Source organism: Typopeltis vanoorti, chromosome 4, assembly GCF_054136105.1.
Source record: "Typopeltis vanoorti isolate ZY-2024b chromosome 4, IOZ_Tvanoo_1.0, whole genome shotgun sequence".
NCBI classification, from domain to species: domain Eukaryota; kingdom Metazoa; phylum Arthropoda; class Arachnida; order Uropygi; family Thelyphonidae; genus Typopeltis; species Typopeltis vanoorti.
The window spans coordinates 154,912,761-154,936,712 of NC_143552.1; the positions used below are offsets into that span (position 1 = coordinate 154,912,761).

General features: G+C 35.8%; 1 protein-coding gene across 2 annotated transcripts in view; it reads right to left on the reverse strand.

The window, feature by feature from the left end:
• Positions 1-23,952, reverse strand: part of Plod (procollagen lysyl hydroxylase) — a 339,227-nt gene that overhangs the window by 31,455 nt on the left and 283,820 nt on the right. For both annotated transcript variants that reach the window (XM_090392044.1, XM_090392043.1), the window contains 3 exons: positions 20,679-20,747; positions 16,558-16,662; positions 2,312-2,458 (listed from right to left, as the gene is read on the reverse strand). In XM_090392044.1, the coding sequence (XP_090248170.1) occupies positions 2,312-2,458; positions 16,558-16,662; positions 20,679-20,747 (321 nt within the window). The remainder of the gene's footprint in view (positions 1-2,311; positions 2,459-16,557; positions 16,663-20,678; positions 20,748-23,952) is intronic.

Here is a 23,952-nt window from a genome sequence, read left to right on the forward strand (position 1 = left end):
GTGCTGCATGCATATGCTTAATATATTTCTTTGTTCTCATTAAGATGCTTTATGACCCAAGGCAAATATTGGGTTAGTAATCTAATTAGCTAAAAGTAGTTAATTATTAGCTTTATTTGTGTGTTTTCTCCATTAAACATCAATCTGAGTGATAATCGATGTCCAAGCATCCATACCAGATTGACCATGTGCATCTATAGTGTGTGGTTGCCTGCCACTGGTGCAGTGATTGATGTTCTAATTAGTATCCTTCCATTCCTTGGAGTACCTTAACTACAACATTCTGTAAATTGCCTACAATATTAGCAATTTCCTGAATACTGTCATCCTTTAACTGGTGTATCCTACATAATCATGCCTTTCTTGAAGTCTCTCAAATCATATCTCATTCCCATATTGGTTCAGTATTTTCAAATGATAGTATATCGTACACATCCACTATCATGTATATTGGCTTTCATAGTGATATGCGCATCAGCTGGAGAAGTGGAATCATTGAATTCTAAATAATGGATAGGTCACAATAGTTTGACGACTCTTTACTTTAGGTAGATGATGCCATACTCTTAAATAAAACAGTACAAGTCTGCAGGATTCCCTGTATAAATTGAATAAATGATGTAATAAATTTTCTATAAAAATCAGCAATAAAAAGACAAAGACAATGAAATATGTAGAAACACCAAACACATCACAACTGCATTCTGAATATTGAACCTACAGAACAAGTAAATAATTTCAGTTATTTAGGCAAAATTTTTAGTGAAGATGCCAAATAGATAACATAATAGACATAGAAACAGATAACAGAATTAATGAAGCTGGTATGGTAGGAAGTCAGCTGAATAAATTTATATGGAATAGGAGATTAGTCAAAATCCTAAACTAGCTGTATACAAGACAGTGTTCAAACCAATATTAACTTATGGATCTAAGAGCTGGATTAGAAATAAAACTCTGGATCAAAGACTCAGACCACAGACATGAGTTCTAATAAAGATTTGGGAAGTGAGAAGATGGCATCAATGGTGGTATCATATTAAAAATGAAGATATTAGGAAAGAACTTCACATGTTAGTATTCAAGAATGGGTTAGCAGAGCTAATATCACGTGGCATGGCCAGTTAAACAGAATGGGAGAGGAAAGCTTAACTAAACAAGTGTTATTTGCCAGGATGGTAGGAAAAAGATCCAGAGGAAGACTAAGATCTAGGTAAATTGATACAGAAAGCACCCTTAAGAGATTAATTTGGAGGAAAACTGTTGATAGGAAGTTAGAGCACTATCATAATATCCTGTGCATTCCCTGAGAGCACATATCAGGAATTTGATGATGATGATACAATATCTTAGAGATTTTGAAGATACAATAGCTTGGTATCTTCAAAATAGTTCTGGTCCAAGATGATAAATATGATATCTTGGAACAGAACTATTTTGTGCTAGTTCAATTCCCCTGGCACTTTCCCAAAATTGAGACTTAAATTAAACAGGTCAGAGTCATTGATTCCACTGCACGTTCTCATAATGGACAGATATCCCATGTAATTCCATGGTTGTATTTCAATTAAGATATTGAATCTCACTTATATGGTAAAAAATGATCACACAATAACTCAACTATTTTGTTTTTCATTTTATTACTGCTTTACTATATATACAATCAAAAACTTTTTTAAAACCAAGAAATTATATTCTTGGTTTCATCCTTTATCCAAGCATAAGCAAACAAAATTTGTGCGTGAAGTAATTTCATGACTATGCTACTTGTGTATAGAGGCTAATGATTTCACATCACTTGCTTTAGTATCCCATAATGCAATGCACATATCCTTATGGGAAGGGCCGCTACACACACTGGTTTTGACCTTTATTGTGGTCTCATCAGTGGGATCTAGATATGGCTTCATGTTTTGTCCAGGCACCAGGAAAAGGAATCCTAGTCCAAACCATGAGAAGAATCCTATACAAAAACACTGCTGGTATAATGCTTAATAGATAAGATGACACATTCCTGGAAATGAATGTTCATGTGCATTTGTCATTATAAGGAATTTCGTATCTGTTATTCTGGCACATATCTCTATCCTGACATCCTGGTGAAGAATATTCACTGATGCATGACTGAAGGATAGAATACACAACAATATACAAATATGATTTCTGTATACATACTTTTCAATTTTGAAACAACTTCACTAATTAGTAAAAAAAACTACTGTATGCCAGAAAACTCACTCATAAAAGGGCTAATACAGATCTTATTTCAAAAATTAATTCTCCTAATGACATATAAATAATGAATACCTACATCATGAAAATAGCCAGTAAAAATTTTCTCTTGAATAGGACGAATATATTCTCTGAGGAAATAAAGCCACTGTTGCTCTAACCCAACCTGATTCATATGAATATCTCTAGTTGGGACATTTTCATATCCTCCTGACAAACGAAGATCCTTTATAAAAAAATAAAAACAAAATTTATATATATATATAAAATAAAAAATAAAAGAATAAGCTTTTCATGAATTACATAATTTTTCTTTTCATATTCAAGACATTTGCTATTTCAGATACTGTGTATGATCTAAAATATAAATATTTCATTCCATTTTCCCTTGTATTTCAGGCTCAATGTCCTGTCATGGACAAGTAATATGATTTCTTTCAAATCTAAAAAAATGTGCTAATAGGGTGGGTTAACACGTTCATTGCCAATCACGCGATGCGAGTTCTCACCGAACGGCCGATCACGCGTTATCGCGTAGACGTTGCTAACTAAATAAAAAAATAAAAAAAATTTGGCCACCACATGAAATTCCAATTTTCAGCTTGGCAATAACGTTCATTGCCAATCACGTGATGCGAGCCCTCACCAAACGGCCGATCACGTGTTATCGCGTGAACGCCGCTAACTAAAAAAAAAAATTGGCCACCACACGAAATTCCAATTTTCAGCTTGGCAATGAACGTGTTAATCTGATCTGCATAGTATATTATAACTGTCAAGTGCACATGTCATTCTCTCACCAATCTGTTTGTTTTGTGGGATGAAAATCCCTAGTTTCTGGTAAGAAATAGGGATTTCCATGAGAAATTATGGAAATATGACAAGGATCTGTACTTAAGTTTTGTAGATCTGGAAAAGGCATACAACAACATGCCTAAAGAAAACTTTTCACACCACCACAATTAAATGGGGTGAATGGAACATTATACAGATATGTATTGATCTATATTTAAGTTGACAGTCAGCAGCTAGAATTGAAGGAAATACAGGAAAATGGTTTGATGTAAGATCAGGGGTAAGACAAGGATGCACATTATCTCCACTCATATCTATATGGATGACATTATAAAAGAAAGTGGCATCAAGCCTGATATTAGGATTGGCTGATATAAAGCAAAAGTTTTTTGTTTAAGTTAAGGGATATTACATCCCATATAGTTTCTTAGCTGAATAAGAAACTCAAAGAGTTTCATGCCGAATATAGTAAAAACTATATATATATATAAAGTTCGGCGATTCCAAGCGTAAGCAAATACCTGGATACTGCAGCACTGATCCCAAAGGGTAGTGCAAGCTGGGGCAACTCGTGGTAGAGGTGGAGCGAGCTCCGATCACTATTCTTGATATTTGCCCATAATGTGAACTTAGCTCCTAGGAACTGTATTTTTGTTCACATTATGAGAGAAGGCCACTACCCAGACCGGTTTCGACCTTTATTGAGGTCTCATCAGTGAGTAGCCAGACCTAGTTAATATCAAGTTTGTAGCGAACAGAATTTGTATCCCTACTACGAGTATTGCCGTGAGGTGCTCTAATAAATTATTAGATATGTGAAGAGCCAAAGGCTTCAATTCGGCGACATATATATAACTTGTTTAAGTTAAGGGATATTACATCCCATATAGTTTCTTAGCCGAATAAGAAACTCAAAGAGTTTCATGCCGAATATAGTAAAAACTATATATATATAAAGTTTGGCGATTCCAAGCGTAAGCAAATACCTGGATACAGCAGCACTGTGTCTCATAATGTGAACAAAAATACAGTTCCTAGGAGCTAAGTTGACATTATGGGCAAATATCAAGAATAGTGATCGGAGCTCGCTCCACCTCTACCACGAGTTGCCCCAGCTTGCACTACCCTTTGGGATCAGTGCTGCAATATCCAGGTATTTGCTTACGCTTGGAATCGCCGAACTTTATATATATATAGTTTTTACTATATTCGGCATGAAACTCTTTGAGTTTCTTATTCGGCTAAGAAACTATATGGGATGTAATATCCCTTAACTTAAACAAGTTATATATATGTCGCCGAATTGAAGCCTTTGGCTCTTCACATATCTAATAAAGCAAAAGAGCTGCCAAACTCAGTTTTTTTGTACTCCTAAACATCTAGTGCAAGTTTCCAGGATTCACTAACTACCATATTTTTCCCATGTATAAGACGATACTTTTTTCTAAAATTTTTAGACCAAAATTTGGGGGCCGTCTTATACACGGGGGCTAACCAGTTGAGAGACCAGCGGTTGCCATGGCGAAACTGTCGGTACCTTGTCTCTGCGAATAGGCTTCTGCCAATCACTAGCCTTTGTTAACTCTGTTGATTGACGTCATTAGCAGCTACTTCTGAATAAACCAATCAGAACTCTGAAAGCATTCATATGTCTGCAACTCATTGGCAGGATAGGTTAATGCATTAACAATATTTTGAGGACTAGCCCATAAAAATGTCCGAAAATAAAAATAAGATTGTCGATTGTCATATTCTTCAAAATTCAAGGTCATTAGTGATGCAAAAGAACATGGAAATAAAGCTTCAGAGAGATAGTTTGGACCTCCTCCCACTGAGTGTATTGATTTGAGTTCTTGTTGATTTCTTAATTTTGGGTTCGAATAAGTAGGGTTCGTCTTATACACGGAAAAATAACGGTAAATAGAATAACAGCTTAACACATTTGCCATAAAAATCAGCAATAAAAAGACCAAAACTATGAAAATGGGCAGGAGCATAGAAAACTTCAGCTGCATTCTCAATGGAGATCCTATAAAACAAGTGAAATATTTCAGTTTTTAGTGAAGATGGCAGGTTAAATCTGGAAATAGACAACAGAATAAGCAAAGTGGGTATGGTGGATATCCAGCTGAATAAATTTATATGGAATAAGAGAGAAATTAGCCAAAACAACATACTAGCAGTATACAAGATGGTGTTTAAATCAGTTTTAAGTTATGGATCTGGGAGTTGGGTTAGAAATAAAGCACTTAATCAAACACTAGAGACCACAGATATGAGGGTTCTGAGGATAGCAGGAATGTGTCAGCAGAGCTAATCTAAGGTGATATGGTTACTTATATAGAATGGGTGAAGAAAGGTTAGCAAGACAGGTATTTGATGCCAAGATAATAGGAAGGAGACCCAGAGGAAGACCAGGATCTAAGTGGATTGATTTGCTCAGAAGTGCTTTAGAAGCACAAAATGTTAGATATGGCAATATTAGAATGCTCACAAGTAATAGAGTGATTTGGAGGAATTGTTGATAGGAGATTAATTATGGTGTAAACTTAATCATGTGCTGTCATAGTAACCTGAACACCCCTGGGGGGGTACATATCAGGAAATTGATGAAGTTTTCTCATATGCTTGAAATCCAGGATCTGCATCAACTAAACTAGATCTGCAATTAGTAGTCTCGATGGAGGCATCCATCATACTATTGCAGAAATCTGCTGGGGTTGCAAAGTGGCCCCTAAACTTCAGTTCTCTATCAACCAATCTCCCCAAGATTTCTTGTCTTCTTCATCCCCACTACAGTTCCAATAATAGTGAGCAAGTCCCATTTCCAGTCTATCCAAATTCTCCTGAGGGTGAATTCTCCTTAGTCTTCAGCAGGATAAAATTGAATTTCATTTTGAAAAGAAAAACATGTAAGAAAGTTTTAAAGCAAATAAAAGTTGAGCAGCTGTCAGATGTGAACTGTAGACTAAAATACACAAACATTATTGAATAAAAAATGAAAGAGTTTGAGAACAGGAATCAAACCTTGGAGATTCAGTAGCAAGCCTTGAAGAAAACCCTGGCTGATTCAGCCAGAGAGTCATGTGGTGAGTTTGTCTGCAAGGATAAAAAAATCAGAACTCCATGGTGGACACAGGAAGTTAAAGAGGCAGTGAAGGAAAAGAAGAAAGCATATCAAAAGTTTCCGGCAAATAAGTCAGCTTGTGCTCTTAAAGAATACAGAGACAAATGTAAGAAAGCTAAACACTGGGTAAAACTAGTTAAACAAAAGTCATGAGAAGACTTTGGTAAGAACATTGAAAATAAATATCAAGAAGGCGGCAAGATATTCTGGAGGTTGTTGAAGAAGCTTAGAAATGAAAGAGTGCTGTAAAAGGAGTTAGAGATGATAAAGGTGACATGAAAACGGGAAAAAAAGATATCCTTGAAGTATGGAGTAATTACATCGAAAAATTGCTAAATGAAACAAGCATTGATAGCACAGTGGTAAAAAACACTCAACAGGCATACAGTCAGGAGTATATATCCATACCTGAAGTAGAAAAAGCCATCGAATTCTTGAAATATGGAAAGGCAGCAGGAGTAGATGATATTCGACCAGAAATGCTGAAGTATGGTGGTATAAAAGTCTTACAGTGGCTGCACTGCATAGTTCAAAAGGCCTGGACAGAGGGACAAATTCCCAATGATTGGAGTAGAGTTCTCATAGTACACTTATATAAAAAGGGAAATAAAACTGAATGTGAGAACTACAGAGGTATATCCCTACTGAGTGTTCCTGGTAAGATTTATGCAAGTATACTTCAGAAACGGTTGAGGAGAATTGTGGAAGAAAAGCTTGGTGAAGAACGAGCTGGATTAGGCCAAATAGAGGCTGTCAGGATCTTCACTTTACGACAAATAGTTGAGAAGTCATGGGAATATAACAAAGATATTTATTTAAGTTTTGTAGATCTGGAAAAGGCATATGACAAGGTGCCAAGAGAGAGAGAGAAGCTATTTAATATCCTACAGTTATATGATGTTAATAGGGAATTATATCAAGCAATACTTAGTCTTTATTTGAGTTGTAAGTCAGCAGTTAGAATTGAAGGAAGTACAAGAAGATGGTTTAATGTTAAAATCTGGTGTCAGGCAAGGATGTACATTATCTATATGGATCACATTGTGAAGGAAAGTAGCATTAAACCTGTATTAAACATTGACGTCAGCTCTTTGCTTTATGCAGCCGATGTCATCATCATCATCATCATCAAATTCCTGCCATGTACCCTCAAGGGGTATACAGGATATGACAGTACTACATGAAAAAATTACATCATTACTAACTTCCTATCTACAATTTTCCTTCAAATCAGTCTGTTACTTGTCAAGACTCCAACATTATCAGATCTTATATTTCTATCGTCTAAGGCACTTTGTACCGTATCAATCCACCTATATCTTGGTCTTCCTCTGGGTCGTTTTCCTGCCAACCTGGCAGAGAACACTTGTTTTGCTAATCTTTCCTCTCCCATTCTATTTAAGTGACCATACCATCTGAGATTAGCTCTGCTAATGCATTCCTGGATGCTGACAATGTCAAGTTCTTTCCTAATATCCTCATTTTTAATATGATATTGCCATTGATGCCATCTGTTCACGCCTCTAATCTTTCTCAGGACTCTCATATCTGCGGTTTCTAGTCTCTGGTCAAGTGTTTTACTTCTGAGCCAGCTCTCAGATCCATAAGTTAAAATTGGTTTGAACACAGTCTTGTATACAGCTAATTTAGTGTTCCAACTAATTTCTTTCTTATTCCATATGAATTTATTCAATTGACTTCCCACGATACCAGCTTTGCTGATTCTGTTGTCTATTTCTATATTTAGTTTACCATCTTCAGTAAAAATTGTGCCTAAGTAGCTGAAATGTTTTACTTGTTCCACAGGTTCTCCATTCACAACACAGTTGACATTTTCAATGATTCTGCCTATTTTCATTGTCTTTGTCTTTTTATTGCTGACCTTCATACCATATCTATTACAACAGCTATTCAATTTAGTCAGAGAATCTTGCAGACTTGTAGCGGATTTATTTAGAAGTATAACATCATCCGCATAAAGCAAAGAGCTGACATTAACATCTCCAATTTTGATATCAGGTTTAATACCACATTCCTTCATAATGTGATCCATATAGATAATGAATAACAGAGGGGATAATGTACATCCTTGTCTCACACCAGATTTAACATTAAACCATCTTCCTGTACTTCCTTCAATTCTAACTGCTGACTCACAACTCAAATAAAGACTAAGTATTGCTTGATATAATGCCCCATTGACACCATATAACTGCAGCGTATTGAATAGCTTCTCTCTTGGCACCTTGTCATATGCCTTTTCCAAATCGACAAAACTTAAATACAGATCTTTGTTATATTCCCATGCTTTCTCGACTATTTGTCGTAAAGTGAAGATCTGATCCTGACAGCCTCTATTTGGCCTGAATCCAGCTTGTTCTTCACCAAGCTTTTCTTCCACAATTCTTCTCAACTGTTTCTCAAGTATACTTGCATAGATCTTGCCAGGAACACTCAGTAGGGAAATACCTCTGTAATTCTCACATTCAGTTTTATTTCCCTTTTTATATATGGGTACTATGAGAGCTCTTCTCCAATCATCGGGAATTCGTCCCTCTGTCCAGGCTTTCTGAACTATGCAGTGCAGCCACTGTAAGACTCTTATACCACCGTACTTCAGCATTTCTGGTCGAATATCATCTACTCCTGCTGCTTTTCCACATTTCAGGCCTTTGATGGCTTTTTCTACTTCAAGTATGGATATGTATTCCTGACTGCATGCCTGGTCAGTGTTTTTTTATCACTGTGCTGTCATCACTGCTTGTTTCATTTAGCAGTTTTTCAAAGTAATTACTCCATATTTCAAGGATATCTTTTTCTCCTGTTTTCATTTCACCTTTATCATCTCTAATTCCTTTTACAGCACTCTTTCCTCCATTCCTAAGCTTCTTCAACAACCTCCAGAATATTTTGCCACCTTCTTGATATTTATTTTCTATATTCTTGCCAAAGTCCTCCCATGACTTTTGTTTAGCTAGTTTTACACACTGTTTAGCTTTCTTACATTTGTCTCTGTATTCTGTAAGAGTAAAAGCTGACTTATTTGCCAGGAACTTTTGATATGCTTTCTTCTTTTCCTTCACTGCCTCTTTAACTTCCTGTGTCCACCAGGGAGTTCGGATTTTTTTATCCTTGCACACAACCTCACCACATGCCTCTCTGGCTGAATTAATCAGGGTTTTCTTCAAGGCTTGCCACTGAATCTCAAAGGTTTGGTTCCTGTTCTCAAACTCTTTCATTTTCTTTTCAATAATATTTCTGTATTTTAGTCTACAGTTCACATCTGAGAGCTGCTCAACTTTTATTCGCTTTAAAACTTTCTTACATGTTATTCTTTTCAATATGAAATTCAATTTTATCCTGCTCAAGACTAAATAGTGATCACTTCCAATTTCAAATCCTCTGTACACTCTGGTGTCCTGCACCAGGGAGAAAACATCACTATCAACAATAACATAGTCAATGAGACTTTTCTTATTCCTAGCCTCTTCTCTCCATGTGAATTTGTGCACATTTTTATGTTGGAACATGGTGTTAGTAATAACCAGTCCATGTCCTGAGCAGAAATCCAACAGATATTTGCCATTATTATTAGCTTTGCTCTTTTCTCCAAATTTTCCCAAAATATTTTTGTATGTCTCACAATCATTTCCTACTCTACTATTTAGATCCCCAACAAGGACCAACTTTTCCTTTTTCATTGTGTCAGTTGCTTTTTCTAAAGCCTCAAAAAATTCCTCCACTTCTACCTTAGTAGAACCTTCTGTGGGACCATAGGCACAAATAAGTCTCATTGTCCAGTTCCCCATTCTCATATTTGCCCACATTACTCTACTTGAGACTGACTGCCATTCAAGAAGATTAGCCTCGTATTTTGTGTTGAATACTATGGCTACTCCTTCTTTTCCTTGATTGTCATTGCCTGAATATAACATTTTGTATTTATTGCTCAGAAAGATCTCACCAGTTTTGGTCTTTTTTGTTTCAGTCACCCCTATTATGTCGATCTGGTACTTATCTAATTCCTCAGCTAGCTCCATTTCTTTGCCATTCAGGCTTCTTACGTTGATAGTACCGATCTTTAACTCTGGTGATGTTGAGTTGGGGTTTGTTTTCAGATTTGTTCCAGTAGCTGACTTTTCGCTGTTCGCCCTGGTTCCCTGGCGAAAACAACGGGGGCCTTGTTTAACCGGGCGACGCCCCAGCCGGCATGAAATTTTGTCATGTTGTACCATCATTTTTTATTTTGGTTTAACCAATAAGAATACAATTTGGTCGGCTAAATCCCAAATTGCCAGCCCATCCTTGTTCGTTCAGTATCAAAGTAGATACCCAACAGGGTGCACCACGAGAAGGTGAGGATTGGACATTAGGTCAGAAGCCCTGGTCGGTTCTCCGCATTCCTTTAAAGGCTATGTGGAGGTCTCCTCTCAGTTATACAGCTTTGACCCTTAAGCACCCCCTAAATTCGCTATAAGTCTGCAAGATTCCCTGACTAAATTGAATAACTGTTGTAATAGATATGGTATGAAGGTCAGCAATAAGAAGACAAAGACAATGAAAGTAGGCTGAATCATTGAAAATGTCAACTGTGTTGTGAATGGAGAACCTAGAGAACAAGTAAAACATTTCAGCTACTTAGGCATAATTTTTACTGAAGATGGTAAATTAAATATGGAAATAGACAACAGAATCAACAAAGCTGGTAAGGTAGGAAGTCAACTGAATAAATTTATATCGAATAAGAAAGGAATTAGCCAAAATACTAAATTAGCTATATACAAGACAGTGGTCAAGCCAATTTTAACTTATGGATCTGAGAGCTGGGGCAGAAGTAAAACACTTGACCAAAGACTGCAGATATGAGTCCTGAGAAAGATTAGGGGCATGAACAGATGGCATCAATGGCAAGATCATATTAAAAATGAGGATATTAGATAAGAACTTGACATTGTCAGCATCCAGAAATGTGTTAGCAGAGCTAATATCAGGTGGTATGGTCATTTAAACAGAATGGGCAAGGAAAGATTAGCAAAACAGATGTTCTCTGCCAGGTTGGCAGGAAAACGACTCAGAGAAAGACCAAGATGTAGGTGGATTGATACGGTAAAAAGTGCCTTAGACAATAGAAATATAAGACCTGATAATGTTGGAGTCTTGACAAGTAACAGACTGATTTGAAGGAAAATTTTAGATAGGAAGTTAGTAATGATGTAAATTTTTCATGTAGTACTATCATATCCTGTACACCCCTTGAGGGTACATGGTATGAATTTGATGATGATGACCTTTTAAATGCATTTAAAAATTTTACTGTTAATTATAAATTAACAGTAAAATATTTAGGTGAGAATATGAATTTTGTAAACTTTCACATTTTTGTGGGAAGTGTTCACACGTAACCCCGGTGAATATAGAAACCTGAATGTATTAGACAATCAAATCCATGAATTCAAAAAAAGTTGAGAAATGTTTAAAAAAAATACTCAGACAGGATAAGAAAAATAAGTACCACTATAAGAGACAGTAAAGTACAGAAGTTAGTAAGCTGTCATTGAGTGATAATAGTAAGGTAAGTCAATTAAAATGTAAGAAAGAAGAAATAATATAATATGGTGAATTGCTCGTTAAACTCGTGATTGACAATGCAGTCACTACTTGAAGTTTTCTGGAAGCAAAAATTAAGGATGTGATGAATGAAAAGAAAAGTAAAAAAGATTGTAGTGTTCATAGGAGCAAATGATTTAAGTAATGATAAATACAGTATGAGAGAAGATATGAAAGTGCTGGGGTAGTGAGAGAGAGAGAGAGTGAAAACTGTTAGTCTGATATCAAGATATAGAATAGAATAAAAGAAATGAGTGCGAGTTTGGTTTGAGGACACAGTTTTTTGATAGTAAAGACTTGTATAAAAGGCACAGACTGCACTTGAATGAATTTGGTATCAGTAGCCTAGAGAAATTATTTATTGGGATGAGAATTAATTTAGAGAGACAGGGAAACCAGATCATCATGAGAGAAATACTGAGAATGTGTATATAAGTGTAGCTAAGATATGCAAGCATGATATGGTCAATGAGCATGGTCATGATCAGGAGAAGGAGTTCACCTATGTGCTTTGGGTTCAGAATTTCTGAGTGTGCATGGTGAGAGAAGGATCAGGAAAGAGAAATTTGCCTAACTAGGAGAAGCAGACTGCATGCCTTTATGTCTATACATAAATGCCAGGAACATTAGGAACAAAGGGGTTGAGTTCGTCACTTTGATGAATACATTGTGGCTGTATTACTCAGACTGTTGGCATTAGTAAAACCTGACTCTCAGAGTAAGATGTAGTAACTGAAATTGAAAGTATGTGGTATAGTTTTTAGGAAGTACAAAAGAGATAAAGAGGAAGGGGTACCACTAATGATATCAAATGATCTGAGCCCAGTTAGGATAGAAAGCAATCAAAGTAATAATGCTACATTTAGCAGTGATAATAACATAAGGCAATTAGAATGTAAGAAAGAAGAAATAATATGGTAATAAGGTGACAAACTCAACTCCTTTGTTCCTGACATTTATGTATAGACCTTTATATATATATAAAAAGGTTGCCTCTTGCTTTTTTTCTGTACACTTATATCTGCAGTCTGTTTCTCCTAGTTAGGCAAATTTTTCTTTCCTGACATCCCTCTACCCCCACAAATGCACTCTAAAATTCTGAACCCAAAGCATACAAATAGTTCACCATCATAATCATGTTCATGGACATTCATATCATGTTTGCATATTGGAGCTGCACTTATACACACATTCTTAGTATTTCTCCCATGATGATCTGGTTTCCATGCCCCACTAAATCAATTCTCATCCCAATAAATAATTTCTCCAGGCTTCTGATGATTTTGGGGTACCTGGTACATGAAGGCTAACAGGATGAAATATACTGTGAGTATTGCAATAGTTGTGGTGATACACTGGCCTCTCTAAATCAATTCTCATCATAATAAATAAATTCTCCAGACCTGGGTGACAGCAACAGCCTAGCCTCAGTTAAAACTTCATGGGCTACAGCATTGCCATTCATCACCCAAGCTTCCAACCGGCTTCAATCTTTATTAAGGTCTCGTCAGTAGGAGCCAGACCCAGAGGTGGTGATACGATGGTGGAAGCAATGGAGCAGTCATATTTACCTATATGAGTTGCCAAAAGGTGTCTCACCTTATTATTAAATTACTCTGGATTTAGAGAAAGATGTTGGAAGTTTTTTTCCACATGGTTAGACTATAATAAATTTAGTTTAATCCTTGATTCAAGTGTAAACAAACAAAGTTTGCATCTTAAGTATCTTCAGGACTGAGGCAACTCGTGGTAAAGGTGGACTAGACCGTTCTGGATAGTGGCCCTTAATGCATAGCATTATACATGTACGCAAGGAGATGTGCTTTGCATTATGGGAGATACTAAGACAAGGAGTGATGAGAGCTTGGTCCACCTTTACCATGAGGTGCCTCAGTCCTGAAGATACTTCAGGAGCAAACTTTGTTTGTTTACACTTGGATAAAGGATTAAACTAAATTTATTATAGCCTACCCAAGTGGGAAAAAACTTCCAACACCTTGGTCTGGGCAACGGCCATTCCCATATCCATAGCATTATATACACCTGAAAGGATGTGTACTTTGCATTATGGGATACTAAGGCAATTAACGTGAAGTCATTAGCCACTATATAAAAGTAACCTAGTCATGAAGAAACTTCCCATGCAAACTTTGTTTGCTTACACTTGGATAAAGGATTAAACAAGAAATAATTTCTTGACATCTTTAATTTAATTTATTATTATAGAAGTATCTCCATGGTGTCAAAAGACTCATCAAGGGAGACTGATGCTAACCATTATTCACACAATATCTATCACATCTCCTTAAACTCATTCATTGTTGCAACACTAAAAACAATCCATGTTCCCTTACAGCAAGGGATGACAGTTTGTTCCATCCCTACTCATCATGTACTGAAAAATTTCTTTTGTGTCAATATTATAAAATCCCTTTGGTAACCTATCAGGTTCTGTCACATCACCCCCTCTTTTCCACCTTGTCAACTAAACTCTACAAGTCACACACCTTCAATCTATCCTCATAAAGAACATTCCATAGACCTGCCACCATCTTGGTCACTGAAGAAGTTTCAACTTCTCCAACCATCAGGTTGCAGGTTCGAATCCTGCTATATGCATGGATGTTTGTGATTGTCTTTAGGTGGAAGATGAATTTCATTGCCTGGTGTGAGACTACTGCCTTGCTTATTGGAAGGCTGAAGTGACTTGAAAAAAGTTCAATTTTTGGTGTCTAGTGCAGTTTCCGGACTATGTAAAAATGAATTAAAGTACCAAAAAATATAAAATTGATAAAAAAAAAAAATCCTTAGTCTATTCATGGTACAAAATGTACTACAGGTTTGCAAATAACCTTTCGTGGGTGGGAGCAACATATACTGATTAGTTCATTGCATACCAAACTGGACAAAAGAATAGAATTTGGTGTATATCAGAATGAGTTAGAAGTATATACATTCAATTCTGTTCTTTTGTCTATATAATATGGCAGCTGGACTGCATGGGATATTGATATGGGGTGCTGAAGGAATGTGCAAAGCAATTAGTAATGCACATGATCTGGTTGTTCAACTTGAGACTCAGCCCATGCAAAACTGAATGCAAGAATGAGTGGAAGAGGAGAAAAATAATTCCATTATGCAGGGATGGAGCTGAGACTGGTGGTGAATTATAGATAAATTAGTATCTCTAGAATGGTTAATAAGGTATTATTATTACGGGAGACTCCAAGGAGTCCTTAGGGAGGCCCTAAACATCATGTTCATCACAACTATTTGACATTCACACAGTATCTATCATACTTTACCTTGAACTCATTCACTGTCATAGCACCCACAACAGACTCAGGCAGCTTATTCCACTCATTCACCACTCTAAAAGTAAAAAACCCAGCTCTAACACCCTTACTAACCACACTTTTGCCCAAAGGTGGGTAGACAACAGTGGAATCCTCCATAGAGGGCAGCATGGTTCTGTGAAAGCTAGGTCTTGCTTTAGCAATCTACTATGTTCTATAATAAAGTGACAACAGAGTTGGATAAGAGGAATGAATATACTATGATACTTCTGGATTTTGCCAAGACATTTGACAGGATTCCACATTGGATGTTGTTATACAAACTCAAAGTTATGGGTATGACAAATAAACTTGTGATGTAGATTGTAGAGAAGAGATGCATTATGGTGCTAACTTTATGAGAAGGAGGGTGACCGGTGGTGTACCACAGGATTCTGTACTTGGACCATTATTGCTTAAAATGTATATTAGTGATACAGGGGAAGTAATGAGTGTATCTTGAGTGTGATGTTCAGTTACTTGTTGATGATGCTTACAAGGGGATCTTATGGTATAGACATTGCATATAAATCAGTGAGATTTTGTAATTTATGGATGGTGAAGTAGAACTCTGGTTTATCCCTGAAGATAGTTAGGGATGTTGCTAGGAAGCATGAGGACTAGGTATCTTCTTGTGGCATGTGGTGCATGTGTGGAATGAGCTACCACTAGAGGTCGTGAGTGCATCTTAGGTAAATGTATTCAAAGAGAGATAAGACAGGTACATTATTTAAGTATGATGATTTCCAGTTTTCATCAAAAAATGTGTAACAAGCATTTCAGATAAATTCCGTTATGTTTTCACCTCTCTCTATGAAAATACCACAGCTATAACAGATGTCTGAGTATTTACACAAAAGTTTGTTGATATAATTTGTAACTAAAAAATAAATACAAAATAAAATGATAAAATAAAAATATGGATGATGTGCTCAAGCAGAAAACAGTATTCAGACTGACATGTATTAGTGATTATACATAAATTAGCTTAGGTGTTGGCTGTTATGCATAACAGCACTTCACGGTATAAACAACAATTATTAATTTTCCTGTGGTGTAATTTATACAGTGAAACACCATTATGAATGTGGTAATGACATGTTCTACTGCCTTACATGCAATTTTTTTAAGCCTAGAAAGATTTTTTATCACATGCAAAATACTTCAATATGTGGATTTCAAGTTTCAAAAAAAAAAAAAAAAAAAAAAAAAAAAAAAAAAAAAAAAAAAAAATAGTTAATTAAATAATGATTTCACTCTAACATATAAAAAAGTGAATGATATTTTGTGAAGCATCTATATGTAACAGAGGAAAATAATTTGCATTATCACATGACAAGAAGAGTTTAAAATATAAAACAGAAACAAAACAGATTTTGATCAGTTTGATTGCTGTTGGGTTTAAAGGGTTGTTGGGTCTAATGATTGTTGGGTATAAAGTAAATAAATGAATTATAATACCTGATTTGTGCCATCAGACCAAACTCCAAATTGCTCCATTTTCTCTATTAGATGACTGCAGAAAACAGGAGACACAACAGGAAACCAGTACACATCGGGACAAGGCTAGCGAAAGACATTTATAAAAATTAATAACTGATGTACTTTAAACATTATATAAAACATTTCTACTGTTTGTTGGTATGATTCTCAGTGATATATTCAATGAAAAGAAATTAAAAATGCACTATTCTTTCATAGCCAAATAAAACAAAATAAATAAATTCATTAAAATAATGATTTCACTCCAATCTATGATATTTTGTGAAGCACCCATATCAGGGGTTATTTTAAAACTTAAAAGTTTCAAAATTGGCTAGCCAATACATGAGAATATAACTTTTGGAGTCGGTTGGTCTTGCGCTACTTTAAAGTGCATTAATTCTGTACAGGAGCCTGTATATTTTCCCTTTATTAGTGCTTCAGATTAAGATTTCATTGGCTGTTTAGTTCAGGCAGAAACCTAATAAGGGAAAGGGGGTAATGAGACCCCCCCCTTTTTTTAATGCTTAGTCCTTCCATGTTAGAAAGTTGTATTTTGCATAAGTGGACTTGACATAAGTAAAGTCAGTGTATGAATTATAATTGTTGAATGCAGAACACAGAAAGCTTCAATTTGGATACAAAAATCTACTCTCTGCCAGAATATAGATGTAGGTGTATATCTATATTCTGGCAGAGAGTAGATCTATGTTTCACATTTGCTGATAACTTGTAGTCAAAAAAAAAAAAAAAAATCACAGTTTCTACATACTTATACTTTTTCTCATCTTTAGTTCAGTCTCTCTCTACAAATACATCTTTCACATATCTCTACATGTGCTGCTGGACTCATATTTATTGAACCATTCTTGGTTCAATATCATGAGTCCAGTACATGAAAAATCTACATTGTTAATTACATTTGATCTTCATGCTGCATGGCATGCAGATCTCATTCATACCACCATTTTGTTTGTTCAAGGTAAGATTCAAAATTCAATTGAATTTGAAACCTCCAAAAACTCCACAAGTATGCAGTTACACTAAACAAACTAAAATTAAAAAAGTCTACTAAAATGTAATTAATATATACAATTACTACACAAAGTAGTATAGAATTGGAGTTCTGCAGCTCTTTATCCCATGAAAATAGATTGGATGTGGATAGATTGGACTGACTGATTTTCCCTTTCAGTTGTTTCTGAATGTGGCTGACTCTGTAGGCATTGCCCATATAGTATTCCTGGTGAGATTTTTACAGGATAGTTCACCATTGCTTCCCCCCAGCCCCCCAATTTTATCTGGACTTGGGACTGGTATATGGCTGGAACATATTCATGACTAATCCATGTGTGTTCACGAGGCCAGTTTGTCTGTTCGGGGGAAGAAGAACCCGAGTTTCCGGGTGAAAAAAAAAACCCTACCTCCGTATGAGACCGGCTAACACTCACCTTTGATCGAAAGAGACCAGATAAAGGTTCTTCATATTACTGATGGCAATCGAACACAGGTCTTTCCAACCAAAGGGCTTTATCTATACTGACTGAGCTATGGAAGCACAACAGATTGGAGATGCAGACAATTTGGCTGCAGACTGACTGAACTGGAGGTCTGGCATTATCATGGTGGCCTGAACCTGCCCTGGGCAGATGAGGATGATAATAATTCAAGAACTATTATGAGAAGCTTGGGAGACAGATTGCAGCCATAGCATGGAATGAGGAGTTGGGTGGAAAGGAGATTAATGCTGCTTGGGTGATATTCAAGAACTATCTAGTAGAAGGAATGTTTAAATGTATTCCAAAGGTCAGAAGGTTAAATAAGGTACGTGTGAAATGGATGAAATGAAGGGATTAAGCATGCAATACAGAGAAAAAAGGCATTATGGAGGCATCATAAGAGGAGTGGTAATAATCAATTCCATGAAGAATACAAATAACAGGCAAGGAAGGTGACTTGGTTGGCAAGGGTAGCAACAGATCAGTAATGAGCAGCATTTAGCTAATGGGAAAAAAAAAAAAAAAAATTCTAGGGAGTTCTTTCAAAGTTGTGAATGACATATCACTGCATATTTTGAAGGAATGTCCAGGGAGTTGACATCTGCCTTGACATATTAGTTTAATATGAGTCTCACATTGGGTCAAGTTCCAAAGGAGTGCAAGGAAGGCAAGACTGCACTGTTTCATAAAGGAGGTGACAGAATTCAAGCATCAAATTATAGGTCAATCAGTGTCTCGGGTCTTGTGGTTAGTGTTGGAAAGGCTAGTGAGAATCAGGATCCAGAATAGGGTTGACAACAACCAAGAATGGTCTTATCTTTGATGGACAGCACAGATTTGCTAAAGGGAGATCATGTTTTAGTAATCTCCATACTTACTACAATAAGGTGACAACAGCACTGGATATGGGAGATAGATACACAGTAGTACACCTAGACTCTGCAATGGGTTTTGATAGATTACTGCATGATAAATTGAGGCAAACTAGAGTGGATGGGGTTTGGATGAGAATAGTGCATTGGATTGGAGATTGGTTGTCTGATAGGTATTAACAAGTTGTATATGGGGGGGGGGGCAATATAATATTCCAGAAGAGAAAAGTCACCATTGCTGTTTAACCCGTATGTTAACAATATTAGGGAAGATGTGAATGGGATACACAGTTATTTGCAGATGATGCAAAGTTGGGATGAACTATGAGGAGTAGGGCAGGTGTTGTGATCTTACAAGAAGACTTGAATAGACTGAGTGAATGGATACCGGAGTGGGGATGCCAATTCAATGTTACAAAATGTAAGGTTTTAAAATTTGGAAAACAAAGATGGGATGCAGAAATTACTCTTGGTGAAGATATATTGTTAGAGGCGGAGGAAATAAGAAATCTTTGGTTGATGGTGGATAAGGATCTAAACTTTAAGTGGATATACTGCCCAAATTGTGAGGACAACACAATTTGGGCAGTTTACCCATCAATGCATTCTGGCAATGATGCAGTAAACACTGACCTGTAGAAGTAAGGAGATTATAGTTCCACTGTATAAGGTTCTGATTAGGATACATATGGACTACTGTACACAGATTTGGTCACCTGGTTTTCAAAAGGATGAAAAGAGATGTTGGAGAGGATCCAAAGGCAATTGACCAAAACAGTCTGGTCTCTAAATTAAAGCTGCCAAGAAATTATATACTTGGTTTAATCCTTTATCCAAGTGTAAGCAAACAAAGTTTGCACCTGAAGTATTTTCAGGACTGGGGCATCCTTGTATATAGGAGCTAATGACTTCACATCATTGCCTTGCACATATCTTTATGGGTATGTATAATGCTATGCATTATGGGAAGGGTCACTACCCAGACCAGTTTCAACCAATTTAATAATAAGGTGACACCTTTTGGCTACTCATATATGAAAATATGACTTCTGCATTACTTCAACCTTAGAATCACTTCTGGGTCTGGTTCCTATTCATGAGACCTCAATAAAGGTCGAAACCAATCTGGGTAGTGACACTTCCCATAATGCATAGCATTATAGATGTCCATAAGGATATGTGCTTTGCATTATGGGATACTAAGGCATGCGATGTGAAGTCATTAGCTTCTATATATGAGTTGCCCCAGTCCTGAAAATACTTCAGTCTCTGATCTCTGGAATTTAATATGAAGGTTGAGATGATGCAATTTATAGAATCTAGTGGATAGGAGGAAGAGGGGTGATATGATAGAGATGAATAAGTTGGTAAGGGGTTGTTAAGGATTAATGTTGAAGAGGTTTTTCATAAAATGATGGGAGATTGTGGGGAAAACAAGAGGTCATCCCTGGAAGCTATATAAGGAGGGTGTGAGAAGCAGATTTTTTCATGAAGAGTTGCAAATAATTGAAATCCTTTGTTAAGAGTTCTGTGTCTGCAGAGAATTTGAATGTGTTTAGGCATGGTATGATGAGCTGTGTGTATGAACAAAAGGGATTTCCTAGATGAGTCTGACTCCATGAGATCTTATTATGATGATGATGATAATAATAATAATAATAATAATAATTACCAACAATAAATATATTTTCATTATACAACATTATATAAATTAAAACAAACAATTTACCATTTCTACTGAAGTATCTGATTCCAGGTGTTTAGTGTAATTTTCATGAATATATCGATGTTCCCAATCCTGCAATAATTTATTAAAATTTTAGAATGAATATAGAATTTTTATATCAAAAGTCACATAATACAGAATTCTAGGTATAATAAGAGATGAATACACATTATTTCAATAATTGTAATTAAAAAGACAGTATAAAAAAAAATATAAGAAATCAGTATGTATACTGACAAATTACTTTTAGTATTCGTTTCAATAATGAAATACTGTAAGTTGGCAATGAAAAAGAATTATAAAAACAGAGGAAAAGGAATGTAAAAAAATTTTGTTAAATAGACTTTTTACCTAAGTATCATAGGCATCGTCAGTACAAAATCACAGAATGGCAATTAAACAATAGACAATTCTAAAAAAGTGCCACCTTAGTAGCTAATACAAGATATTTAAAAAAAGTAAATATTTCCTAACTTATTCAAAACATTAAATAACATAAATAACACACACAACACACACACACAAAGTTAGAAAAGATTAGCAGATTTAAAAAGTACTATCTCCCACAAATGGGATAGATGTAAACCATCTAATCTGTTTAAGTTAGGACAATGAAGTAAAGTTTCACAGGTTTCTTTATAAAGATGTTCTATGGGAAAATGACTTTTATGAATGGCTCTTGTCTTGTTCCAATGAACTCTATGTTAAGTGCTGATAGCATGCTGCAAGTTCAGACTGTTCAAGGCTCATGAAAACTTGTGTTCTTCTATCCTATTTGTCCAAAATAAGATAACCCAGAAGAGCAAGGAATCTGGTAGATGCCTGGATAACAGAAGTGGAAGCTTGTCCTTAGAAGCGAGAAAGGTGGAGATTTTTCTGATGGGAGAATTTTCTGATTTTGCTATATACTAATGTCATGCACATAAGGTATAGGAATGCAATCATTTCTTCTGTATATACCATAACTGTTAAAAGCTTTTTTGATTAAAGAATCCTTAAAACTGTAAATTAGAGATGCCAAGATATTATATTCTTGGTTTATTCCTTTATCCGAGTGTAAGCAAAGCTTGCACATGAAGTATCTTCACGACTAGGCTAATGACTTCACATCGATTGTTTTAGTATCCCATGATGAAGTCATTACACTCTATATACAAGTAGCCCAGTTGTGAAGATACTTCATATACAAACTTTGTTTGCTTACACTTCAATAAAGGATTAAACCAAGAATATAATTTCTTAGCATCAATAATTTATAGTATATCCAAGTGAAAAAACTTTCAATAATATTTAAAACCATTAGATAAAAATCGTGGAATTAATATGTTGAAATAATTCTTTCTATAAAAGTTTGTTTGAAGCGCATAAAGAATGGGCATGATATACTAAAGTCTTAATAGTTCTAGCCTTTTGACTAGGATGATGATGAGATTCAGCATGCATATAATGGCCTGTATGAGACTTCTTTCAAAAAACCTGAAAAATGTAGGCTACCATCTGATTGACGAGGAATTAGAAGGTCTAAAAAGGCCAATTCTTTATTTACTTCTTCTAAGATGAATTGGATCTTGGGATGAAGTTCATGTAATTTAGAAAGAAACTGCTCAGATGTAGAGCTATTCCAAATTGCAAAAGAATAGTCTCACAAGTTGAATAGTCATTCTCCACACTCAATTAATTTTGAAACACACACTCAAACTATGAATAACATAGTATCAGAAATGTGTGAAGAGAAAGAAGTGCAGTTTGTGAACATGTAGGAAGAGTTTGAATGATGACTCACACCAAAACTATTCAGATACAGTCCATCACTCCTATAGAGTTCCATTCATCCTTCAAAACTCATTCCACACATTCACAAACTACACTTCTCTTCATACATCTCTGCTAACATATCATTGTCAGAGTGTGTTCTAAATAAAGTTTAGGCATAGTAAAGATATATATCATTTTTGCTATTGTAAGATTACTGTATAGTACTTCTTACTCATACTTTTAAGTACACTGGTGTCTAAAAGATAAGGATGAATTACATTTTTATCTGCATATTAAAAAATTTTTCATGACTACAGCCAAATGTGGACATAAAGTTATTGCCAGTATACTAATAAATTATGTTACATAAAAAATGTGTTATAAATTTCCTAAGGACACAGTTAAGGAATTAAAAATACAGTGCTTACAGAAAACTATGCAGAGAGACATTTCAGTATGGAATATGTCCAACACGAACTGCAATCAGCTCTCACAATGTCATTCCATGCTTATCACCAGGTGATTCAGGAATTCTTGAGGCATACTGGCCCACTCCTCTTTCAGAGCAAGGATAAGACCTTGTTTGTTTTCTGGAGGGGAATTTCAAGCAGAAAGGCATCTCCCTATTGCTTCCCAAACATGTTCTATGAAGTTGAGATCTGAGGAGTGTGCTAGCCACTCAATTTGATTAATATTCTCGGTCTCCAGAAGTATCTCCACTGCTCGTATACGATGTGGCACTATCACAGTCCCTTTTTTTCCGGCACCTGTAGCTCAGTGTGTCCATTAAGCATAATGCCTCCCCACATCATGACCCCAGCTACCATATCTATCACTTTCAAGAGTCCTCCAAATCTAGATCAAGTGTCATCTAGATTCGGAGGAAAGACTAAAACAACTCTCATCTGTAAAGAGTACATTAGAACATTGGTGTCTTGTCCAATTTTTATGGATACAACACCACTGAAAATGTGCCCAATGATGAGCTGTGGATAAAGGAATGCAGACTTTGGACATATAGGCCTACTTATTGCAGACATCTTGTCACAGTTTGTTGAGATATCTACATACCTATGCTTGAATGGAGTCAACTTGCAAGCTGATTTCTCGTGGTGCATTGATTAAGTTTTGCTGTTATAACCAAAAATCTATCTTCATGGTAGAGCGAGGAAGACCTCTTAGCAAACTACTGGAACACGTTCCATTAGTTTGAAATGCTGCTCAGAACCTGGATACAATGCTATGCGAGATTCCAAACTCTAGCAATATCAGTAATTCTGAAACCTTCTTCAAGCCTTCCAATAATTCTTCCCCATGTGAAATCATCTATAGTGATGTCTTTGAGACATTACAAGACATTCAAATTTGCAACTCTGTTCTCTCATGAAAAGAGCATCTTCAAGTTTTGTTTAGTGCATCCTTTTGCTTTTTACCCTGTTGAGTGCCACCACGTGACCCCTTTGCACATGATTCAAAAATCTGAATGTGTACCAGCATTCTACTCGAAATCATCAGTTATACA